The sequence below is a fragment of the Perca fluviatilis genome, chromosome 11 (genome assembly GCF_010015445.1).
Source record: "Perca fluviatilis chromosome 11, GENO_Pfluv_1.0, whole genome shotgun sequence".
NCBI classification, from domain to species: domain Eukaryota; kingdom Metazoa; phylum Chordata; class Actinopteri; order Perciformes; family Percidae; genus Perca; species Perca fluviatilis.
In genome coordinates this window covers 37,377,118-37,400,251 of record NC_053122.1, presented here as the reverse complement: position 1 = coordinate 37,400,251, position 23,134 = coordinate 37,377,118, and the positions used below count along the sequence as shown (strand labels likewise).

The window sequence follows — 23,134 nt, the reverse complement described above, 5'->3', positions numbered from 1 at the left end:
TGTGTGTGTGTGTCAGCGCAGATAACAAAGCATCTCTGCAGCAGGGTGAAGACCACGATGATAGTTTTTCATTCCATCAAACGCATTCGCAGTGTTAACACGGTCACCAAACGCTCCCATCATGCACTGGTGTTGGTTTTTCTTTGAAAGCTGTAAATCTTCAAAAGGATTTTTTTTTTTCTGGTGGGATTTAATCAAAACAAACAAACATCTAACACTCATTATGTTTGGATTTATTCTTTAAAAAAATGAATCAAATATTTTTGGGGCATTTATTTTGTTTAGAAATTTTATTTTTCACAGATTTGTTAACAAACAAATTATAAAAAATGGAAACGGATGAGCCTTATAAATATCCTAAATGGAGAGTTTTAATGTCTTCACAACATCCTTTCTTTTGGATGAAGAAAATTTGGATCATGAGGGTCACTTATTCGTTTTTTTCCAAAGTTCCCAGCCACATTTCACATAGTTAGCTCGGTACGAGATGTGCTTTAAAGCTCCTGAAAAAGTGCACACGTAAGTAATAAGAATTATTTGTCAAAAATCATTTTCGTTTTTTAGAAAGAACCTTGAGAAAGCTTTTTTATCGTTATCTTACACTCTTACAGTACATGCTGATTGTGTGTTACGGCTAAATACTGGAATTGAATCTTCCTCTTCTTGTTGTTTATTTCAAATATGACCATTTCCTAAATAAATTAATGTAAATGCAGCCATATTGCTTGAAGTGTTGAAAGCCTTTCACACTATGTCCAATCAGGCTGAAATCATTCAAAATGTAATCCATCACAGATTGCCGACTACCTGCTTTAAACTGTAACTGATATTAATTAACATAATCCAGCAGATTATTCTAAACTCAGCAATCCAATGTGACTGGTGATATTTTTTGCTTATTATGCCTCAAATTGTTAGAAAAGTAGGGAGTTGGGGGATAGTTACACGGAACACAGGTCAGGTGTAACACTTCCAATTGCTCCAATCAGGAACAAGTTTGGAATCACATGATTCACTCTGCACATGCTCTGTTTAATCCTTATTACAAATAATAATAATAAAATCATGTTTATTAGGTGTCTATATGGATATCTTTCATGCAGGTTGTAAGTGCTAATGTTTTAGCTGTTAGCATAAAATTAAGGCGACAATTCTGGGTTAGTTGTAACTCAGTTAGTAAATGTTACAACTTCCCCCAAGCAAAATGTTGGTTGTATTTATGTTTTTCCTTTAAAATGTAGTTTTGGAAAAGAAAGACAGACCGAGGACTGCCTCTAACAACGCATTCTCATGAATGGGTTCGTAGGATATCGTATGAAAAGTTATGGACACTAAAACGTAGGACTAATAACTAGGAGACCGCTGGCTTGTCACGTGACATCAGCAACTGCCGCTCTGTGCTACAGAGCGGCAGTTGCTAGCTGTTTAAGCCGCTACAGAGCTTTGTGACGCCGGCTAGAGTCCTCCAGTCACAGCTCGTCCTATCGGCAGCAGTTAGTAGATGTGTTTAGCCGCTACAGAGCTCTGTGACACCAGCTACGGTGCTCCGCATGGTGCTCCGCATGGTGCTCCGCATGGTGCTCCGTCAGGTTAGCGGTAGTTGGTGGTTCAGTTACCCGAGAATAGGTGACTGTGAGCCAGGTACAGAGCACCGCGAGCTGCCGGTCGTTGTTGGTGGTTAGGTTACCCGAGAATAGGCGACTGTGAGCCTAGTACAGAGCACTGCGAGCTGTCGGTCATTTCGGCGGAGATTACGGTTAAGTTTAGGCAAGAAAAAGTGAGTGTTATGCAGCGATGAAGTTAAGTTTAGGCACCAAAACAACTAGTTAGGATTAGGAAAAAGATCGTGGTTATATTAGGGCTGGGCGATATATCGTCTTAGATTTTGGATATCGTAATATCGTGATATGACCTAAGTGTTGTCTTTTCCTGGTTTAAAGGCTGCATTACAGTAAAGTGATGTACTTTTCTGAACTTACCAGACTGTTGTAACTGTTCTATTATTTGCCTTTTCTTAAGGTCTCTCAAGGTCTTATACAGCAGCAGTCAATGCGGTGCACACAGCAACAAAAAAAACTTATAAATCATAGGAATCACAGTACTTGTCTTTTCGTAGCTTTTCGAACATGAGAACAGGCTGCCTCTCAACACACAAATATTATGTTGAATAAGAGTTTCAATATCAACTGTTTGTCATAATCCTAATTCCATGACGTTACATTTCACCCCAGGGTATGGTATAACTAACCCAGACTATGGGGTAAAGTGTAACATTTTCCTCCTTGTGTTTGAGAGGAAACCATGCATGTTCTGTTTGGGTTGCAGAGATATCAGCTACACCGTTTTAATAGCAGACACATGGACCACTGGCTTAAAAGAACTCCAAGATACAGAGAGAAATGTCAAAATTGTTCTCCCCTATAATTTTTGTATCATGTATGACTTCACTGTGGACTGAACGTTCCCTCCTGGAGTGGTGGAGAGGCTGCAGATCCAGTATCTGTCTGAAACAGGAGGCAGCAGCAGCCTGCCATTGTTTCTCACAGATAAGAACAGGATGAAATGGCCGGCACACTGTGGGCAGGCAGCAACGTCAGCACTCAGCGGCGAAGACATGGGACAGTCTGTCGCTGCGTGCTGCATGTAAGAAAATGATGTTGCAGTAGATGTTAGCCACAGTTTGTGCGTCTCGTGTTTGATCATTTTAGTCACAGAGCTCAGCGTCTCTTTTGAAAGAGAAATCTCCAACAGTCGGTGGTTGACGCCAAAGTTATGAAGATATTTTCCAAATCCTCGAAGACTCGTCGGTCCATCTCGGTCTAAAGATTATCTGTCCGCTGCACAAATAACAAGATTTAGCTTAATATGTGTATTAAAAAAAAATATTGCTATTGGCTATATTTATCTGTGTTATTTTTCATTATTTGTCATGCAGATCAGGAAAGGAGATGTCACAATCTTTTAAGGGTTGTAAACAGTATCACGTTTGGAAGTGGGTTAAAAAATGTCTTTTATCGAGCAGCTGTCACGAAACATTTCCCAGGACACTGAGGGCAGAAAAGGACAAAGTGAATTATAAAAAGCACTGTGCAGTTGATGAGTGATGAAGCTGACATTCTCCCTTTTCTCCCCTGCTCCATCTCTCACTCTATTTGTCTCTTCGCTATCCCTCTTTCTCCTCTGCTCTCTCCTCCTCTTCCTCCCCCCCGTTCTCTTTCCTTATATACCTCTTCTCCCCCACCCCTCCATTCTTCCCTCAGTGGGCCCCCACATTGGCCGCTACTGTGGCCAGACGTCCCCGGGCCGTGTGATCTCCTACACGGGCATCCTGTCCATGACCATCACCACTGACAACGCCATCGCCAGAGAGGGATTCTCCGCCAACTACACCATCCGCGAGAGGAGCCTCCCCCTGGGACACGAGGATGAGGGTGAGCAGCTGGAGTAGCCATGAGAAAGGGAGGGGTGGGGGGTGTGGAGGGTTAGACACGTCCTCTGGCATTAGGGAAGGACCAGGGTCCATTTCCTGGACGTTTCTGTGTCTCATTTGCCTTTAACAGTGTGAAAAAATACTAGGGCTGCACGATATTAGGAAAATATCTAATAGCGATTATTTTGACTGATATTGGGATTGTGATATGATGAGGGGAATGATCATTTTTGTATAATTATTCTCATTTTCATTGAAAAAAAAAAAAAAAATGATTGAAGTGTGATTTTTTTGCAAGGATCTGTACCAAACAAAGATTTTTTCTTTAGTCTGTAGGATAGGATGTGTGGGCCAGGACGTCTCTGCAGCACCACAATACTTCATTCAGAATGGTTTGACACATATTTTGCCTTTAACAAATATTGCGCCCCTCTGCAATTTGGATATTGCACAAGTTCATATTGCGATTTCGATAAAATTGCGATTAATTGTGCTGCCCTAAAAAGTACACATTTTCCTTAGCGAGATGCTGAATCTCTTTCAGCTGTAGGGGCTCAGCTGTATGTGATCTTTGACAACCCCGACTTCCTCCCTACAGTAGCGTTCTTATACAGCAGCAGTCGTTGGGTTGCATAAAGCAAAAAAAGAACCGTGGAATGCAGTGCTTAACTTTTCGTAGCTATATGAACATGTTGTTTCATGAAAACAGACTGGAGTAGCCCTGCCCGTCTGTTTTTTTTTTATTCAGGATCTGAATTTGACAAAAGTGTATGTAATCTCATCTCTTAGCTGCAACTTTAAATTTAAAATGGGATTTGGCTCTGATAAAAACAGCAGGATGACCTTCTTTTAACTCGTATTTTCTCCTACCTTATCCTATCTTCTTCTTCTTGAACAATGATTTCACACATCAGGATATGATCACCAGGTAAAGAGTTGCTCTTGGTTATGGTTCCTTTTAATGTGTTGTGTTGTGTCCACATGTTAAAAAAAACATGTGTGACCCTGTAGGAATGCCTGGAGAGAGATTAGTTATGTTGACCCGAATGGTTTTTGCACTCTTGTAACCTCACCCCCAGTCGCCCCTGTGTAGGAATGTGAGAGGTGAGTTTACCTAAAGTCCCATGGTGGCTAATATGGGCACTTTGGGAGAAATGAACATAAATTTGTTCTAAATTGATATTTAATGACTTGAAGTCAGTTGACTGTGTATTTATGTAGTGTTTGGGTCAGGATTTACATGTCCCAACTGCACACAGTGGTCAGTGAAGCTATTTTTCTTTCTTTTCCTCATTTAAAATGACAAAAGTGTCACAATAAATTTGCGAAACACTTCTCAAAATAGGTATAAACATTATCCAGTTATTGACAAACCAATCTCGCATGTGCTGGAGCTTTTGGGCATATCGAATGGTGTTCATCAGCAGATGGAGTTTGCCACTTGCCATAGAATTCTAGATGTTCAAATTCTACTCACTTTTGAGCACTTAAGGACCTCTCGTCCACATTGGCTTACAAATTGAGGTTGGAAGTTAAAATGCTCTTATTGGTATTCAAATTGTGACATACAAATCAATTAGAAACAAAAGCATTGACAAAGAGTGTTGTTTTCTAAATCCTTCTGCACATTGTTGTAGGTCAGGAGCAGCATAATGTAAAGCTTTAATTTGACAAAAAAAAGATCTTATTTGCATATTATACATATTTGATACCACCTCCTTCAATCGCAACAGAATGCGCTGAGCTGGAAAATGTTTCTGAATCACACATGCATGTAGACATTTTACCAGAGGGGTCACATAATTATCTGTTGTTCAGTTTTCTTGTTTGTTTTTGCCCTGGGCAGAAAGTGTGTGTGTGTGTGTGTGTGTGTGTGTGTGTGTGTGTGTGTGTGTGTGTGTGTGTGTGTGTGTGTGTGTGTGTGTGTGTGTGTGTGTGTGTGTGTGTGTGTGTGTGTGTGTGTGTGTGTGTGTGTGTGTGTGTGTGTGTGTGTGTGTGTGTGTGTGCGTACTGCTGTTGATGGTGAGTGTTAATGACAAGGTACATGGGTGTAGTCTATACAGTATTCATCAAATATGTGTTTGTGTGTGTGTGTGTGTGTGTGTGTGTGTGTGTGTGTGTGTGTGTGTGTGTGTGTGTGTGTGTGTGTGTGTGTGTGTGTGTGTTTGTGTGTGAGAGAGAGTGTGAGTGTAGCTCTAAGGCTACATTCAGACTGCAGACAAATCCGATTCTTTTCTCAAATAAGACAGATCTGCTCTATTTGCAAGCGATCTGATCGGATGTGTGGGTCCAGACATCACCAACCTATATGCATGGGTTGTTGTGGTAACAACGGCTTTCCAATATTGGTTCAATTATGTCACATTATTGCTTTCTAATAGTGTTAAAAAAACTGTCATTTTAAAATCCATTCAGTTGAGCACATTTGGAACATGATGGGTGGTCTTGATGAAGGGGCACATCTGACCAAAAAGGCTGGGAACCACTGCTATGAACAACCTGTTATCTTCTATTCACTCCGATTTCTACATCAATGCGTTCAGTGCATTCATCCTCTTGAGATTCTCAGAAAGAACTTCCATTCAAGCAGGATCTGGGCTAACCGCCTCTGAGGACTCCAACTCTGATATCCTGCGGAGAATTTACGGTTTTCTCTCGCTATGTCCTGGCCATCACCTTCAGAAATGGCTTCCAGCCGGGCCTTTGATCAGCTGGACGATCGGTGGGGGCGTTATTTTACGATCTTTCTTTCTTTTTGGCTGGAGAGCTGGAGGGAGGTTGAAGTTCGTCCCCCATGCCTGCTGTGAGGGAGACATGGTTGTCTCATGAATTGAAATGAGAAAAGAGCAAAAAGAAAGGTTTTTGGATAGGAGACTGAGGCCAGAAGGAAAACATAAAAGTAAGCGAATTTAGGGATAAAGTGGTGGCTGGCTGATAGCCAGTGGTGTTTTTCTTTCTCAATGTCTTGCAGCAGTTTCAGAGCATTTTCTGGCAAGAGTGGGCTACTCTGCTGGGGAAAGCTGTGAATTTGATGATTTGGGCCTGAAAATTGTCAAATAATAAAAATGTACGATGAGTGCAAAAAAAAAACCAGCTTCTACTGTCTTTTGGTGATCTTGTAAGCAAACTTTCTGCCTAATTTATTTGTAAAACTTGGAATGATGTAAGTGTGTTTGTGTCAGTCGGGTAGACCTTGTGTCTCCAGACAGGCCTCCCACACACACACACACATAAATAATCACATTTCCTTTTGTTCCCCCCTCCCTCTTCCTTCCCCATGCTCCCCTGCTGTTACAGAGTGGACACTGTAGCCACAGAGACACCGACATGTTTGTCCAAAGGATTTGGGATTTTCTGAATCCACGGAGGAGTGCGTGCATTATCCTTCAGTTAGAGTAAAAAAAATTTTAAATCTGCTAAATTGGAGTTGAATCTTCACATGAAATTAGCAGCAGCATGTGCCTGTGTGAGTTTGTGTGTGCATACAAAAATATTATGCTGAAGCTAAAATGATTGGTTGATCTACAATGTATTAACAACAAATTTGAAAATATAATACTTTAAAGTCATCTATCAAGCAAAAAGTATACACTGCTTCTCTGATGTGAAGATTTGCTGCTTTTGTTCTCTTTTATATCATTGTTAATTAATTTATCTTTGAGAAGTTGGGATGTACCCATGTCTGACATTTTGTGGTTGAAATATTTCCCGGCCTACATGGAAGAAGATTGAACAGGATGAATTGGTTATGAAGATTATACTTACTTGCAGTATCAGAATAGAGTAGTGGTTTGAGAAAAGCCATCGGATAGCTGTGAGTTTAGCTGTCAAGTCACTCTTGATGGGATTATTAGCAAACAGTGATTTTGACAATGACATACTGTATGTTTTGTTATTTTGACTCTTTAGTTGAGCACACTGGATTTGAAACAATAACCATGAGGTTAAAGTGCTGACTTTCAGCTGTTTACATTCATATTATTAGTTACTATATGTTCATACTAGCCAATCATGGCCTTTCCTGAAACAAAATAGCAGGTTGTTTTTGAAATTCAAATGTGGGTTTTAGCCTCACATGTCTGCACGTAGGATGAGTGTGTGAATGTATAGATACTATACAAAAGCCAGTGTCACCAAACAGCCTCTAAAGTGCCACATACATAGGAGCTTGTTTGAAATGACTCTTTACTACTGCCCAGCAGGGACAGACACGTTACAGTGTCTGGGTGACACTCAATGCTCACGTGGTTTTCAAACCAACAAAACAAACCTTCCTTTTTAACACAGATTAATGACTACAGGTGTTTCTTTCAGAATCAGCCATTACCAAGTAACCAAAATTCAGTTCATCCAGCTAATGATGTGTGTAATAAACTTTTTAAAGCTCATATTCAAGGGGCATTTTGTATGATTTTGATGACAAACATTTCCCCTTATGATCCAATAATAATTACCTCCTCATTTGTTGATATTTTGGACATAAAAATGATTGCCAGAGTGATTGCCACCCTGCAATGCGATTAGGAACAAATACTTTATGTTCACTGGTGTCTAAGAAACACATAGACCACCATTATAGTTTTACAATAGTCAGATAAGTAGATAAGATGATCGAGGTCATGAATTAGATCCAACTGGGTTTCATGTTCCTTGATAACGTTTAAATAGGTAAAGATATTTTGCTGATTTAAATCAAGCTCTGTGTCATGGCAGTGTGGGCAGTGTATTTAGATGAACGGTGTTTGGCTTCCCTGCATGGCGCCAGTACAGGGAGCTTTCCGCGGTGGGGAGCAGCGGATGTCTGCTGAGATCCGCCGGATGACGTGAAACGCGTCACGGAGGTCCGCCGCGATCCGCAGTGAACTCAAACACCATTCATTTAAACACACTGCTGGGCGCCAGGTTAGCTCAGTTGGTAGAGGGGGCGCCCATATGTAGAGGTTTACTCCTCAACGCAGCGGGCCGGGGTTGGACTCCGACCTGTGGCCCTTATCTGCATGTCCTTCCTCCCTCTCTCCCCTTTCATGTCTTCAGCTGTCCTGTTAAATAAAGGCCTAAAAATGACAACAACAAAAAAATATCTTTAAACACACTGCCCACACAAAGATGACACAGAGCTGGTTTAAAATCGGCAAAGTATCCCTTTAATTGGTTGAAGACACTTTCTATGACAGAGACCCATCTGGGAGATCAATTGATTCAAATAAATTGTTTTATTTTCTGTAACTATCAACACAAAATGATAAACACAAAAAAAGTGATTCAAAAAAATATCATTTAGGAGTCTTGTTGAACTCTTGTTAATAGAGGTTTTCTTTCTTTGGCAGATTTTGCTTGTATGGAGCCACTGGGCATGGAGTCGGGGGAAATTTCCTCAGAGCAGATCACCGCCTCCTCCCAGTATAACTCCAACTGGTCCCCTGAACGCTCGCGCCTCAACTACCAGGAGAACGGCTGGACGCCCTCTGATGACACCGTCAGGGAGTGGATTCAGGTCAGTAATGTTTGGTTACGTTAGAAGTCGAGGGATCACATTTTGGGGGAGGATTCCTGAATTTCTTGTGACTGAAATTACATCACACTGGTCTTTATTGTAGAGTCTGATCTCCAAATGTACGTTTGCTCATTCATGGAGAAACTGTGTTCCCTGAGTTTGAACTTGGATGTACCGCTGAGATCTTGCTCACATCTGGTCTGAATATTGTTCACTCATTTGTAACATTTTTTCTCTGCACGTCATACGGACAAAAAAGGAACAGAAAATAACACAACATGAATTATTTATTCAAATTTGCCTCTCCAGTACAGTTGACAGGTCTTGTCTTCATTGTGAAATCTGACATAGCAGCCTGCAATCACTGATTGTGGAAATAGAGTATGGAAGTGTTTCTAGCTATAAAACACATTTGATATATTTTTACTGCTCGAGGATTCAGTCGGCTAAACTAACTGCTGTACAGGTTTGAGAAGGAAGAAGTGCAGACAGATTGGCTTCTAAGTCGTGTTGGCCTCTGTACACACATCAGGGACACAACAAACTGTTTCTGTTTCAAGCTGCCTTTAAATGTCCTGTATTGTAAAAAGTGAAATTGCCATGTCTTTTTTTATTATAAAGTACAAAGCAGGTCGAGGTGCTATATAAATACTGTGAAAGTATCAAAGTGCTCAATCCACAGAGAAATGCACACAGCCAGGATTCAGAAACTGTGCCTTTAATCGAGCCATCAGGACTTCTGTACGGTTGTGATGTCACAACAACCTATATAACTAGAAAGTGCTTTTTTTGAAGAGACATGCGCTAGAACGGAGCGTTTCAGACACAGGGTGAATACAGGTATTTTCAGACAGGCAGTATGAGAAAAATAATGTTTTTTTTAACATTAAAGCATGTAAACATGTTCTAGTAGAAACCCAAAATACAAGTATGAATCTGAAAATGAGCATGATATGGGACCTTTAAGTCAAACGCATTTCATTCTTTGTATTTGAACTCTGGAGCTTTCTCTAATTTTGTTAGGTAGGATACAATGCAGTTTAAAGCTGCACTGAGAAGCCCAACATGCATTTCTATTATCTATCGTAAGGTTTATGACTATATAAATTGTGAAATATCTAATAATTTGCTTTCAATATGCACATACAGTGCTTTGTCTTTTTTTCTTTTTAGATTGTAGTTTGAAACAATGGAGTTTGCTTTTCAAACATTTAGTCAGACATACACTATTGTTTTTTGTATGTGGTAGTTTAGTTCTACTGTAAAAATGTGGATATGGTGTGATTATTAAATACAACTGATTGAATGAGTTCTACAGCATCAGAAGCTGAGATGGCAGTTAGCCTGTTAAGCTATGCTAGCTATCATTTAGCCAAACTAATTTAGCTTCATGACTAGAATTAGCTACTTCATCATTTGGTTGTTGTTGTTTTTTTTAACTTAGTTAAAACTTAGAAGAAGATGGAAGTTCATTAAAATGGATATTTTTCAGAGAGAGACAGAGAGAGCTACTGGTAAAAAAAAAGTATATTTAGCTTTAGCCTGTGGCTTTCTCTCCAGCTAGTTTCAGTGGCAGGGTGCAGTTACTGTGATTTGTTCGGGTGTTTTTCATTTCTATAGCTTAATACATTTTATGGGATGTCAAAGCTTCAGGTCTTTACTCAATTTGGAGCATCTATGTAGGTCCAAGTTTGTTTTTTGTTTTTTTGTATGGCAGAATACTGTTTTGTATGAGAATAAGCAGCAATGATTCAGCTTTTCAACTGAGTAAGGGAAAATAGACACAGAGCAAATATGGTCTTCACGATAAGCTTGAAATCTTTGGCACACATGAACAAAGCCAAACTGTTTTTCTAATCCTTTCTTTTTCCTGCGCTCTTGAGAGTGCAGTCCATCATGTTTGGCTAAAATTAAAGGAACAAGGAACTGATTTGTTTGTATCCCTCTTAAATTATCAGCCCTGACTCTACTTTTAGAGTTCTGGCTCATTTATAATTGGGCTTTGTAAACAGCAAGCATGTGCTTTTCCTAATATGGCTTTTGGACCAAAGAAAACTAACTCTAGGTGAGATCGCCCCCGTCAGATAGACCTATAAGGTGTGGCCGGAGTCCAAGACTGTCCCATTGTGCAGGACAGGAACTCATAGAGGAAGACTCACAATGCCCCTCGCAGTAAGAATGGACGCTCACTACCTTCCTGTGGGGGTTAAAACAGGAAGTAGACATGAGGACGGCCACGGTGCTGGATTAGTAGTAGTATTTCTCTATTGTCTGTCTGGGGACTCCTTTTAGCTACCGGGCCACAGCTGAGCCCTCAGGGAGGTCATGATATTGAGGCTAATAGGTTTATCTATAGAGAGAGGTTGTCCGATACACTTCAAATATGTAGTGTTCATTTTACAAAAGTTAATTTACCAATGATGCCTTCTGAATGTTTTATTATTTGTTTTGACTTAGTGGCACAAATTGTTTTCTAAAAGTGTTTCTTGTCCCATTTAAGGACACATTTTTTGATCACATGTACTATATGAGGCTTCTCTAACACAATAAACAAAAAAAGCATCTTCACTAATATACAGTATGTTGATATAGGCATAGATTTACATAGGCATCATTGTGATATTTTCCTGCCAACTTATAGGGAAAGCTAAAATATCCCTACAAACATGTTGACTTTTGGACTTTGGTTTGATCCCATCCCCTTTTTCATGCTATAAACATACTTTTTAAAACCCTTACTGGTACTATACCCTTACCTCCCTGATATGTTGCAGTCCACCTTTGTGTTCTTACTGTACCCACATTAAAACAAATGCTCCTTCTATTCATTTACAGTACAGAAGCTCTCAAATTGTCTTGATTTTATTGTTTTAAAGCCCTGGAATAAAACCCTATCAAGTCTTTGCACACATGACGTGCCCATTTCTCATGGTATATAAAAAAGTAGAGGTAAAACACTTGGTAGAGTTTGCTGAGCATGGATCTGCCTTCTCAGCAACATTGTGCTGTTGGCGTCTGAGCAGCTCTCAGAGTTTTTCCAAAAGGACACACTGACTGTATACTAAAGGAAGTGACGACACTCCTGGTTCAGGTCACCCGTTGTGAAATTTGCACCAGTGACTTCTCAGTCCCACGCTCTCTCTCCTGACGCCCAAGGCTGGAAGCTGTAGTCCAGTTTGGTGTGTGTGTGTGTGTGTGTGTGTGTGTGTGTGTGTGTGTGTGTGTGTGTGTGTGTGTGTGTGTGTGTGTGTGTGTGTGTGTGTGTGTGTGTGTGTGTGTGTGTGTGTGTGTGTTTTTGTGCCAAGTAAAGCCCTGTGGCCAGTCCCTCCTGAAGAAACAGCAGACCATCCCCCTGCCACAGTGATTTATAGCCTCAGAACCTATACTGCTGCTTGCCCCCCGACTCTGTGAGGCGTTTGAGTTACGACTGGTGGTTTTTGTGAAGAGAATTTTCCATTTTATTTGATTAAGTGTGGTGCGTGGCCAACTCCTCACAGCGTGGTTTGCCTTACGGCTTTCCATTTATCTTACTTGAAAGGAAAATTATGACTTTGTTAATTCTTGCATGCACGCCCACTCCGATGCAAACACTTCTATTATTCATTTAAAGGCATTCATATTTTATTGATACTATTTCAGGTTACTATATATAATTCTTTTGGGGTGAGGTTACCCAGTGGCAGTTTCAGATGGCGGCAGACAGTGAGCTCATTATTCAGCTTTCAGATATATCTGTAATCCTATTTTTCACTGTTGTGACTTATTTAAAAACTGTGTAACTGAAGAGTGCAATTGCTCTTCCTAAACTCAATTTTGTATTTGTATTATGTATCGGTTGTCCCTTGATTGTTTTTGACCTGCTGTATTTTATAATTTTGTAACCTTGTAATGGTGAGAAATGTTGGCCAGGTGTCCCTCGAAATTCGTAAATTCCCTCAAGAGATTTTAATCTCAAGGGACTTCCTGGTTAAATAAATAAATAAAAAAAACATTTTAAAGATTGACAGAGGAATTAACTGTATTGTTCAAGAAGAAATGCTAAAATACCTCTTGCAATAAAATCACCGAAGGAGAAACTTGTACGTAGTAAAATGAGCCTTTAATGGTAATTATAAAAATACAAATCAACATGTTTCAAGCAACATGGCTCCTCTTAAACATACACAAAAAAAAACGTCCTCTTCAAAAATGCTCAAAAGATCTGATCAGATACAAAAACATTACTTGCATGGTAAAAAAAATAAATATATATATAAACGTCAAATGACTGGTAGCAACAGCTGCCAAACAAAAAACGTAAAATGTATGTAAAACACCCTAATCAAATTTACAGTCATATTCATTCAAGGTTTAGCAGCAAAACACTGTATTTTTTTTGGCATAATACATAACAGTTGGGTTGTTAATTTAAAATGGCCATAATTTTACAGACTTTTGTAGACAAAGAAAAAAAATACGTTTTTACGGTGTACTTTCAACGCCTCATTCGTACGAATGTGGCTCAAAAATGGCCAGTAGGTGCATCTTTACAAGTTGTAGTGAATTGACATCTAATTGAATACCATGATGTAAGCCCAGGAAAGGCTTCCTTCCCCTCCTGGCTTCAGGTATTTATAGACGCCCTGCCGGTTTGTCTTCAGCATCTCTTTGACGGCACCAGGAAGAGCTCAGCGATGTGCATCTGGAGATCACATTTGGGCCCCGTGTGAGCGGGGTTTGTTGTCGTAGTTGGAGCAGGGGGGAAACTGAAAGACAAAAGATCCTCCAGAGAGCGTAAAAATGGTCTCGCTATCCAGAGCAGACCTCTGGAGGAATGCCTCGGTGAACTTCCAAACCCAGGAAATGTCAGTGACACAAATCAGACTGGTGAATGGAGACGTACGTGTTAGACCTATGTCTGAGTTGGCTGTCTGGCTGTGGTGAAAGACGTATTTCAAATTTGTTTATTAGGATAAACCCCTTGAAATGTACTACTATCTCGTTTTCGAAGGGGTCCCAACATATATCACAATCATTACATAAGAGTGTCAGGAAGAAAAGAAAATAATAATTATCGAAATAATATAGCAATAGAAATACAATAGAAATAAAATGATCAATACGACAACATACATACAACAGGGAGGTAAATAAAAAACTAAAAAACACATGCATAAATTCAACAAAACATTAAAACCACTAGGTGGCCAAAATGGCCAATAATTAATAAACGGTAGCGTGAGTCGCTCACTAACTACAATCAGGTGTGAACATTAGATATAAACACTAGGTGTAGGGAATGACGGTATCATTGACAACAATGACAGTCCATCTTTAATCTAATTTCTTATGCAATAAGTGAAGACTGGAGAGACCAGAAAAGTGATGAAATCAGAGTTATGTCATTCATCAAAGACAAATAAAGGCCCAAAACCAAGTAGATCTAATTAGTCTGATGTTCATTCTGGAAAGAGACCTCGAGGCTGCTAAAAGAAAGTATTTCAGAAATGAGAAAAAAATGTCATCAATGCCAAAGTGTCATTTAAAAACTGTAATGAGGTTGTATGGGCCGAGTGGTTCTAAAAGCCACTCAGCAGATACATAACCATGTAAAAGTTCCAAACAAAAACAATATTTTGTGATTTTCCAGCAAGTTGTGCCTCCTTAATTCGCTGTTTTCATTTTTGTGGAGATAGGGTCGGCTAATTAGTGTGTTGCATTTTTTTGGTGGGATAAAAGCCTCAAGGCTGCAAAAAGAAAGTATTTCGGAAATTTGAAAAAGATTTCCAACATTGTTATTAATGTAAAGGTGTCAGTTTTTAAGGTATACATGTCACTAATAGGGCTGGGCGATATGGAGAAAATCAAATATCACGATATTCTTGACCAAATACCTCGATGTTGATATTGCGACGATATTGTAGGATTGACAATTGGTGTTTTAACAAAATATTATTTACACAATGAGATTTTTGATAAGTAATCATCAGAAATGTCAATTTAATGACAAAGTGTGTAAGGGCAAATAATAGAACAGCTAGAACAGTCTGTTGAGTTCAGAAAATGACATCACTTTACTTTAATGCAGCCTTCAAAACCAGGAAAAGACAACACTTATTATATTACGATTTTACAATATCCAAAATCTAAGACAATATCTAGTCTCATATCACGATATCGATATAATATCGATATATTGCCCAGCCCTAGTCACTAAACATGATCCCTGATTCTAATAGGTTTGCTATTGTGCCCAGTGATGGCTGTTTCCCCTGGTTGGAGAAACAATTGACCAATCAGTGGCCATAGTGTGTGGGATGAAGAACGGGGATGTCATCTTCCTAAATAGTTACTTTCATCAATCCATGAAATGTATAGCAACAGAAAAATGGTGACAAATGTGGAAAAGACCAACACAAATACAGTATTACTTGTTGTAAGTCAAGTATAAGTAAGTCAAATAATACTTCTCAATTGAAATCAACACATTTCTTCATCACATTCATTGCACCTAAAATCGGTGTCAACTGAAAATGATGTTGGCTGGATTATTGGTTAGGGCAAAACAACAAAACAACCCCTTCTTCCCATCAAGAAGCCAGCTAACATCAGTCTTGTATAAAGTACTTGAAAGCAATACTGATCTGAGTATCTGATATTGACTGTATTATCAAAATTAATGTTCTGATATTAAATGTCCTTCATTTTTTGAAGTAAAAGTAAAGAAAAACTTTGATCATGAACTTTATTGTGGCTTTCTTATAGTTAAGCATAATATTCAGGGTTCCAAACCTTCTTAATCATCATATTCAGAGTCATGACATCAAAAAAAAATTTGTGAGGAAGAATCTTTCACTAAGTAGTAAGTAACGAGTAATGAAGATGCTGAGGGGAAATGTAGTGAAGTAAAAGTATACATTTATTTAGGAAAAGTAGTGGAGTTAAAGGGAAAGTTTCCAGAAATATAAATGACGAAGTGCAGATCTGAAAAAAATCTACTTAAAGGTGCAGTAGGTAAGACTTATAAAACTACCTTTCTGTCATATTTGCTGAAACTGACCCTATGTTCCAGTAGAACTAGATGACGCAGGTAATAAAAAAAAATCTGGCTCTTCTGGCTCCACCTACAGCCTGGAGTGGGATTTGCAAAAATCCACCTCTCCCTGTTCAGATGCACCAATCAGGGCCAGGGGGATGTCTAACTGAGTGTCAATCACTGCTCATGCACACGCATTCATTCTCCCTTGTGGGGGGAGGGTCTTAGGACACCGTTTTGGGCTTTAGCAGAAAGGGGGGGAGGGACTGAGAAGTTGTTGATGTTCAAATGTTTTGGGTAAGTCCTGGATCTTCACAATCCTACCCACGGCACCTTTAAGTACAGTAACAATGTATTTGTACTCTATTACGTTGCAACACTGGCTAACAGGAACACAAAGTAATGTTGAATAAATTAAATAAAATTAAATGTCAATCGAGTGTGATTCCAAGGCTAATAAAAACACATCAAAACATTGTCAGTCATGCAGTTTTTATTAGAAAAGTGGTGAAAACTTTTTCTTTCCCCATGTAATCCCCCTTCATCCCCAGACTGCAGCACTTTCTAAAGTAAACACTGAAACCTCAGATGAGAATTGAGTAAGTGGGGCTCTTTCTTTTACTATCACTGCTAAAGCAGTATCCTGTTTTGGCAGGAAATAGCAGCATTTCTTTGTTCAGTCTCATTTAGCCATACTTGAGTGAATTATGTCCCCCTTTCCTGCATTTTGTTCCCTTCATTAAGAAGCTGTAAGTGTGACTCTTTTCTGTGGAATTAATGTAGGCCCTGCCAAGTGTTGAGTAATTAGAAGATGGAAGAGCAATTGGCCGTAGTCCTTTGATAGAGGAAGTCTGGAGAATGCAGCTTTGCCTGGCCGCTACAGGCCCGGGGATTACCGTAAGAGCTGAGGCTGTCCCTTTTTAAACTGGGGAAACATCGCCAACTCTTTAGTCAAACTCTGAAAGATTGTCTGCTTATTTTTTATTTTTTTCACTTTTCAGACATATCGTGTTGAACATTGTCAGTGCACAACGCCTAACTGTTTGTACAGTTACGTAGATACAGATACAGATAGCTTTATTTATCTCCGAAGGGCAATTCAGTTTCTACTGTCCACCGAAACATAGCCTACACACACACATTCATACTGCCAATCATCAGTGACAGAGGGAGCACAATAAAAGGGCATATAGGAAAGTGTGAGATCCAAAAGTATGCAGCAAAAAAAGTATTTTAAATAAGAAGTGAATAAAGATGATAAAGTACAATAAAGAGAGACAAGATTAAATAATTTTTTAAAAACGATAACGTGCTGAGTGTATTGCACATTGTACATAACAAATCACAATCCATCGGTTTTAAACACAGAGCTACAACTAATGATTATTTTTATTATCAATTTTAATGACCACAGTTTTCTTGATTAGTTGTACTTGGGAACCCCAAATATATTCAGTTTACTGTTGCATAAAACCAACCAAACCATCCTGAACGTTTGCATATTCCCTCAACCGTTGTTGCACATCCTGTCTTAACCGTGCAGCTTTCTTTGCTCATTGGTAAACAGTTACATTGTACATATTTGTTAAGGTTATCTTGTCTTTAAAGCTTTAGTGCATAACTTTTTGATATTAATGAATGTCTGTTGCATTCAAGCCATTGCCAAATGAGTTGCTACAAAGCTAATTAAGACTATCAGCTCCACACAACTCTCTCTGGATTTCTCAGTAGGACTATGTTCAGAAGATTGACCTTTTTCACGGCAGACATGTCGACATGTCATAGTAGGAAAAGCACAGGTGTATTCAAAACCATTACTGATGGCTGCATTCCACTTAGGAGAGGTCCTGGTATTAAACCATTACTGATGGCTGCATTCCACTTAGGAGAGGTCCTGGTATTAAACCATTACTGATGGCTGCATTCCACTTAGGAGAGGCCCTGGTATTAAACCATTAATGATGGCTGCATTCCACTTAGGAGAGGTCCTGGTATAAACGATTACGATGGCTGCATTACTTTGGTATTCCACTTAGGAGAGGTCCTGGTATTGTGCATGCTGACTCACTGAAATATCTTACTGGGACACTTGATGGAACTGAGCCATCGTTAAGGTTATCAATCTCAGCTGTGCTTTTCCTACTATGACAAGTCAACATGTCTGCTGTGAAAAGGTCCATCGTGGTGTCCGGTGACTTTCCCGTGCAGAAACTCGAGTGAAGGTACCTCTTCTGAAGAGTCCATCATGTTTTTGCGTGGAGGATGGTTGGGGGGGGGGGTGCGCGGTCACGGAAGGCTTGTATCATGTGGACCCCAACATTTTTATTTTTTATTTTTATCATTACTTAGAATTCCTCACGGGGGTGACAGAAACTACACACTATAGCTTTAACAGAAATGTCCGTTTAAAGGTACAGAGTATATACTGTAAATGTACTGAATTTTCATTTTATTTTGATTAATAGAAATGTTTAACGGAAAAGATACTGGTAATTTTCTGCCAGGACATTTTTCTTACAGTGTAAGGGGTCATAAGATGATTCAAAGCATAAGGAAGAAAAAAATATACCGTTTCACAAAAAAAAAATTCTTTTTTCTGACTTTTCTCTTTTTTCTTGGGATACTTTGACCTCTTGATGCCTCTAAATAGCCTCAAACATTAACCAATCTAAGATAGCAACACTCTTTGGTTGAACAGCTCATGTCCCCACAGAGGACCTGTGATGCATCGCTTCATTTTAATAAAGGGACACAAGCTAAGATGACTGGAAGCCACTTTACTGCATTTCTAAACTCAACTCTTGATGCCATAATGACCAACAGAAATTATCCAGTCCCATTTTTGTTACATTTCACAACAAAACCTACTATACACACTGTCTTGGTTACATACAGTGCGTGTTGCGTTCGCGTGACACATCTCGTGGGAATGTAGAGCAGAAGGCAGCTGGGAACGCCGGCGAGCGATCCCACAAAACAACGTTTCCCAGGGGTCTTGCTGTCAGTCACAGAGCCCACACAAAACCCACGGGAAGCTATTTTCTTCTTCTTCTTCTCCTGAAAAAGCAGCAGTGGGAGAAGTTAAATAATGGCCTCGGGTCCCTTCCCATGTACAGTATCACATGGTAACGTCTCTATGGTTGTATAATTACACACCATATATCACAGGCAGCCCACATACTGAAGCGCTGTGTATTTTTATATGCAACTGATAATTTCCAAACTCAACAAACAAGCAATTTTGTTTAGTTAAAGTGGAATGAAATGGAGCGTCACCTCATTAAATACACAGTTATGGAAATAAATGGATTCCCGTTCATGCCTTAATGCAGTTTGGAGGAACTTGATGTGATAATGGAGCTCCATTCTGTTCTGCTGAAGTATTCTTAATTTAAGATGTAAGATTTGTGGACGGGTATGTATGTGAATCACTGATTTAAAAAAGACCGCTGGAAGGCTTTCTGTTATCACTGGCACTCTCTTTGATGATAACTATCGTTATAGTAATCTTTTACCAGTCATGTTTCTGGACGCTTCTTTGCTGTAGTGAGAAAAAAGTGCCTCGGCCATCTGAACAAGACTTTTTTTATCTGTTATTTAGCCCTTGGATCATAATTTCGTGAGGAAACTGGGGAAACGAGATGGCCACGAGATGCGGTATTGTCGCTGTAATTTCACTTGGAGTAACTTATTTGAACAATTTCTTTGAACTGCTGGTGAAATAAGGATGATTACAGTAGTTTATTTTTTTTAAGTGTAAAACAAGCCAAAAACTAGATTAAAACACTTGGATGGACATTTTATACGGTGGAATTCTCTCTATTTTTAGGAAGTCTGGCAAATAATTTTAACTCAATCACACACAAGACAAGATATGTTGGCTATTTTAACATGTGACAGTTAATCGCCTTGTTTAAGCAAGAAAACCACCGGGATCTGTAGAGTTTTTGAGAGTTAAAATTGTATTTGTGAGAGAGAGAAAAAACTAACAAATGGTACGTGGAGGTTGAATAAAGTTTCCAGCAGCCATTTATTGTAAGAAGAGATATTCACTGTTGGAATAAAGATTACCAACAAAGTACTTAACATAATAATGTTAAAAGCTGAAGCCTATTTAAAATGATGCTTGGTTTTCTATGAACTGTATGTTTGGCATAATGACTAATGACATAATTCAGGTTTTAAGCTAATGACTATGAACAACTGAGTTTCCAGATGTGTGACATGGAAACCTTAACCTTTGTTCTGGTTCATTTGTGTTTTTTTTTTGTTGTGACTGAGAATTCATAATCTTTAGTGGTTGCGGTTTTGTGCAGTCTGTGGTTCTGTGCCAACATTAACTAGCTTCTCACTGTAGCTGACTAAGAGTTTGTTGAGGTTTAACCCTGACATATTGGCCCTACCATCTGACATTTTGGGAAATATGGTATGAATGTGTGCAACTGTGTGAATGTGATCAGGGCGTTCCTGATAAAGAGAGGCTGCCTCTCAGTGAACCTCCCCTGAATAAATAAAGGTTAAATAACAAAAATAATGAATATGCTTGCTGTTTGTTATCCTACAAAGTCACATAAGAGGGTGATAACTGTTTCATCTCTGTTTGTCAGTACAGAGATCTAGGACGCGTTAAGATTAGCTTAGCACAAAGACTGGAAGCAGGAATAGACTGCTTGCCATGTTCTGTCAAAAGCAAAACATTAGGCTTTTCTTCAACACAAAATAGTCTTTTTGAATGTTACGTGTTTTATCAAGCTTATAACGTACTCAAATGTGCGAACGAGGAAGTTTTTAGTTTTAGTTTTCTTTCGATATTGATATATCCACACTGAATTAACAGAGTTTTACAACAAATGAAAGAAGAAACGTCCATCTCCTTTCACTTGTTTGCTATTTGAACTGCGAAGATAGCCCTTACCAGTCTCTTACAATGTTAGTTTATATCAAGATCATTGGACTCTTGGAACATTGGCCCCTGGGAACATTGGCCCCTGGGAACATAGGACCCTGGAACATTGGACTCTTGGAACATTGGCCCCTGGGAACATAGGACCCTGGAACATTGGCCCCTGGGAACATAGGACCCTTGGAACATAGGACCCTGGAACATTGACCCCTGGGAACATAGGACCCTTGGAACATAGGACCCTTGAACATTGGACCCTGGGGACATAGGGGTGACCCCTTATCAAGTTAGAGAGAAAGCCACTATTAAATTCAAGAATTACGGGGGGTTTATCCACAGTTACAGGCTAGCAGTTTCCCCCTGCTTGCAGTCTTTGTGCTAAGCTAGGCTAACCTGGACCACTCTGCACTACTCTACTTTAGATCTCAGTAAAACTTGTGTATTTAGTTGTATTGAGCTGACTCTTTTCATGTTCTGGAGTATAAACTAGGGCGAAACAGTGTACCATGCTGTTCACCTAAACCCACAATACTTCTGTTTTTTTTTTTAATCCAGCTGTTATATATTTAGTCCTTATTTATTCTCACAAAATCTGTTGTTGGTCTGACACAACCTCTTACACACACACACACACACACACACACACACACCACAGGTCACACAATAGTCATTAGTGATGCTGGTGGACAACCATAAAATTGATCCTGAGCTGGTTCCCACACACTCACTCATTCTCTCTTTCTCTCTCTCTCTCACACACACACACACACACGCACCCACACACACACACACACATACACACACACACACACACACAGAGACTCTTCTGGACATCCTTGTGGATCAGCAGCCTGAGGCTCAAACCTCAGTGCATCTCTGACTCAACAGGCCTGAATTAAACACATGACCTAAATCAAATGTCACGCTCTATCCATTTCTGGGAAAAGGGAGTTTTGTTGATAATAAAATGTCAATAAGAAGCCAAAGGGAATCACCTAAAAAATGTTTTCTCTCTTTTTACTGTAAATGTTACATCGAGAGGACTGGTGTTTCTCACCAGGTAGATATTATCGAAGAGAAAGTACTCATGACTTACAACTCTTGTAACCAGTTTGGTTGTGGAGTATATGACTTCATAATGCTCCTGAAAAGCTCTTTGTTTTGTGTTAGGGAGGAAGTTGTCTTAACAAGCGGTGCTGCCTTTCTCTCCAGCGTCCTGCTCTGATTTTTCACTGTCTGCTTATGGATGGATCACGGTATAATTAATGAGATCTGAGCCTCTTGTTTCCCATGTGCTTAAAGGGAAACATGGTGCAAGCCATTGTTGTATTTTACTGTAAAAAAAATAATATGCTTTGGCTCTTTATGTAGATGCTGGGACTAAGCAATTCATTAAACTTTCATATTATATTTTGTTTGTAAAAAACTTGAGGATTTTTTTCTTCTTCCTTTTGATGCAGTTACACACTTTGACACTTTAAAATCTGCCTCGAACAATCACAATCTTATGCAGCCTGGGATTTAATCAGGCTTCAAAAATTCTTTTTTTTGCATATTCAGGCTTTCATGTCCTTTCTTAAAAGCTTTTTGACAGTACTAAGAAGGGGAAAGCGTTTCTCATTTGCTGTCTCCAACTGGATTTTTGGATCACAAATCCACTTCTTTTACCTCGAGGCCAGTGGTTCCCAACTTTCTTATACATACATTCCAAAAAATTAGTTCATTCAAATTCATTTCAAACTTGATTTTATTCAACACTATTACTTATATAAAAGTGGATGTCAGTGTTTAAGTCAGTTAGGCAAACAGTTTGCTACCACTTGTGAGTGTTTATACATAACTTTAACCTCTATATTTCGACTATTTATCTTTATATTTCAACCTTTTACATAACTTTTAGCTAAGTTTAGTTAAGCCTTCTCTTCTTGCTCGCTAACTACTTCTCACACTCTCTTATTTGTAACATATTGTGTTCAGGTGTTACAGCTGACTAAATATGTGAATAGATTTCATTAATCAAATCATGGTTTCATTTTTGTCAAATGAGTACCAGAAGGTCTGAACCTCACCTTTAATCCTGTCTGAATTCTTCCGTTGAGCTTGTATTTCCTGTGTTTCCAGGTGGACTTGGGATTTCTGCGATTCGTCACAGCTATCGGGACGCAGGGAGCGATCTCCAAAGAGACCAAGAAGCACTACTACGTCCGCTCCTACAAAGTGGACCTGAGCTCCAACGGAGAGGACTGGGTCACCATGAAGGAGGGCTCCAAGCAGAAGGTGAGGATGAGCAGT

General features: G+C 39.3%; 1 protein-coding gene across 2 annotated transcripts in view; it reads left to right on the top strand.

The window, feature by feature from the left end:
- The window catches only part of LOC120568250 (neuropilin-1a-like), a 103,703-nt gene that overhangs the window by 42,510 nt on the left and 38,059 nt on the right, over positions 1 to 23,134 (top strand). For both annotated transcript variants that reach the window (XM_039815635.1, XM_039815634.1), the window contains exons 5-7: positions 3,261 to 3,431; positions 8,758 to 8,924; positions 22,964 to 23,119. In XM_039815635.1, the coding sequence (XP_039671569.1) occupies positions 3,261 to 3,431; positions 8,758 to 8,924; positions 22,964 to 23,119 (494 nt within the window). The remainder of the gene's footprint in view (positions 1 to 3,260; positions 3,432 to 8,757; positions 8,925 to 22,963; positions 23,120 to 23,134) is intronic.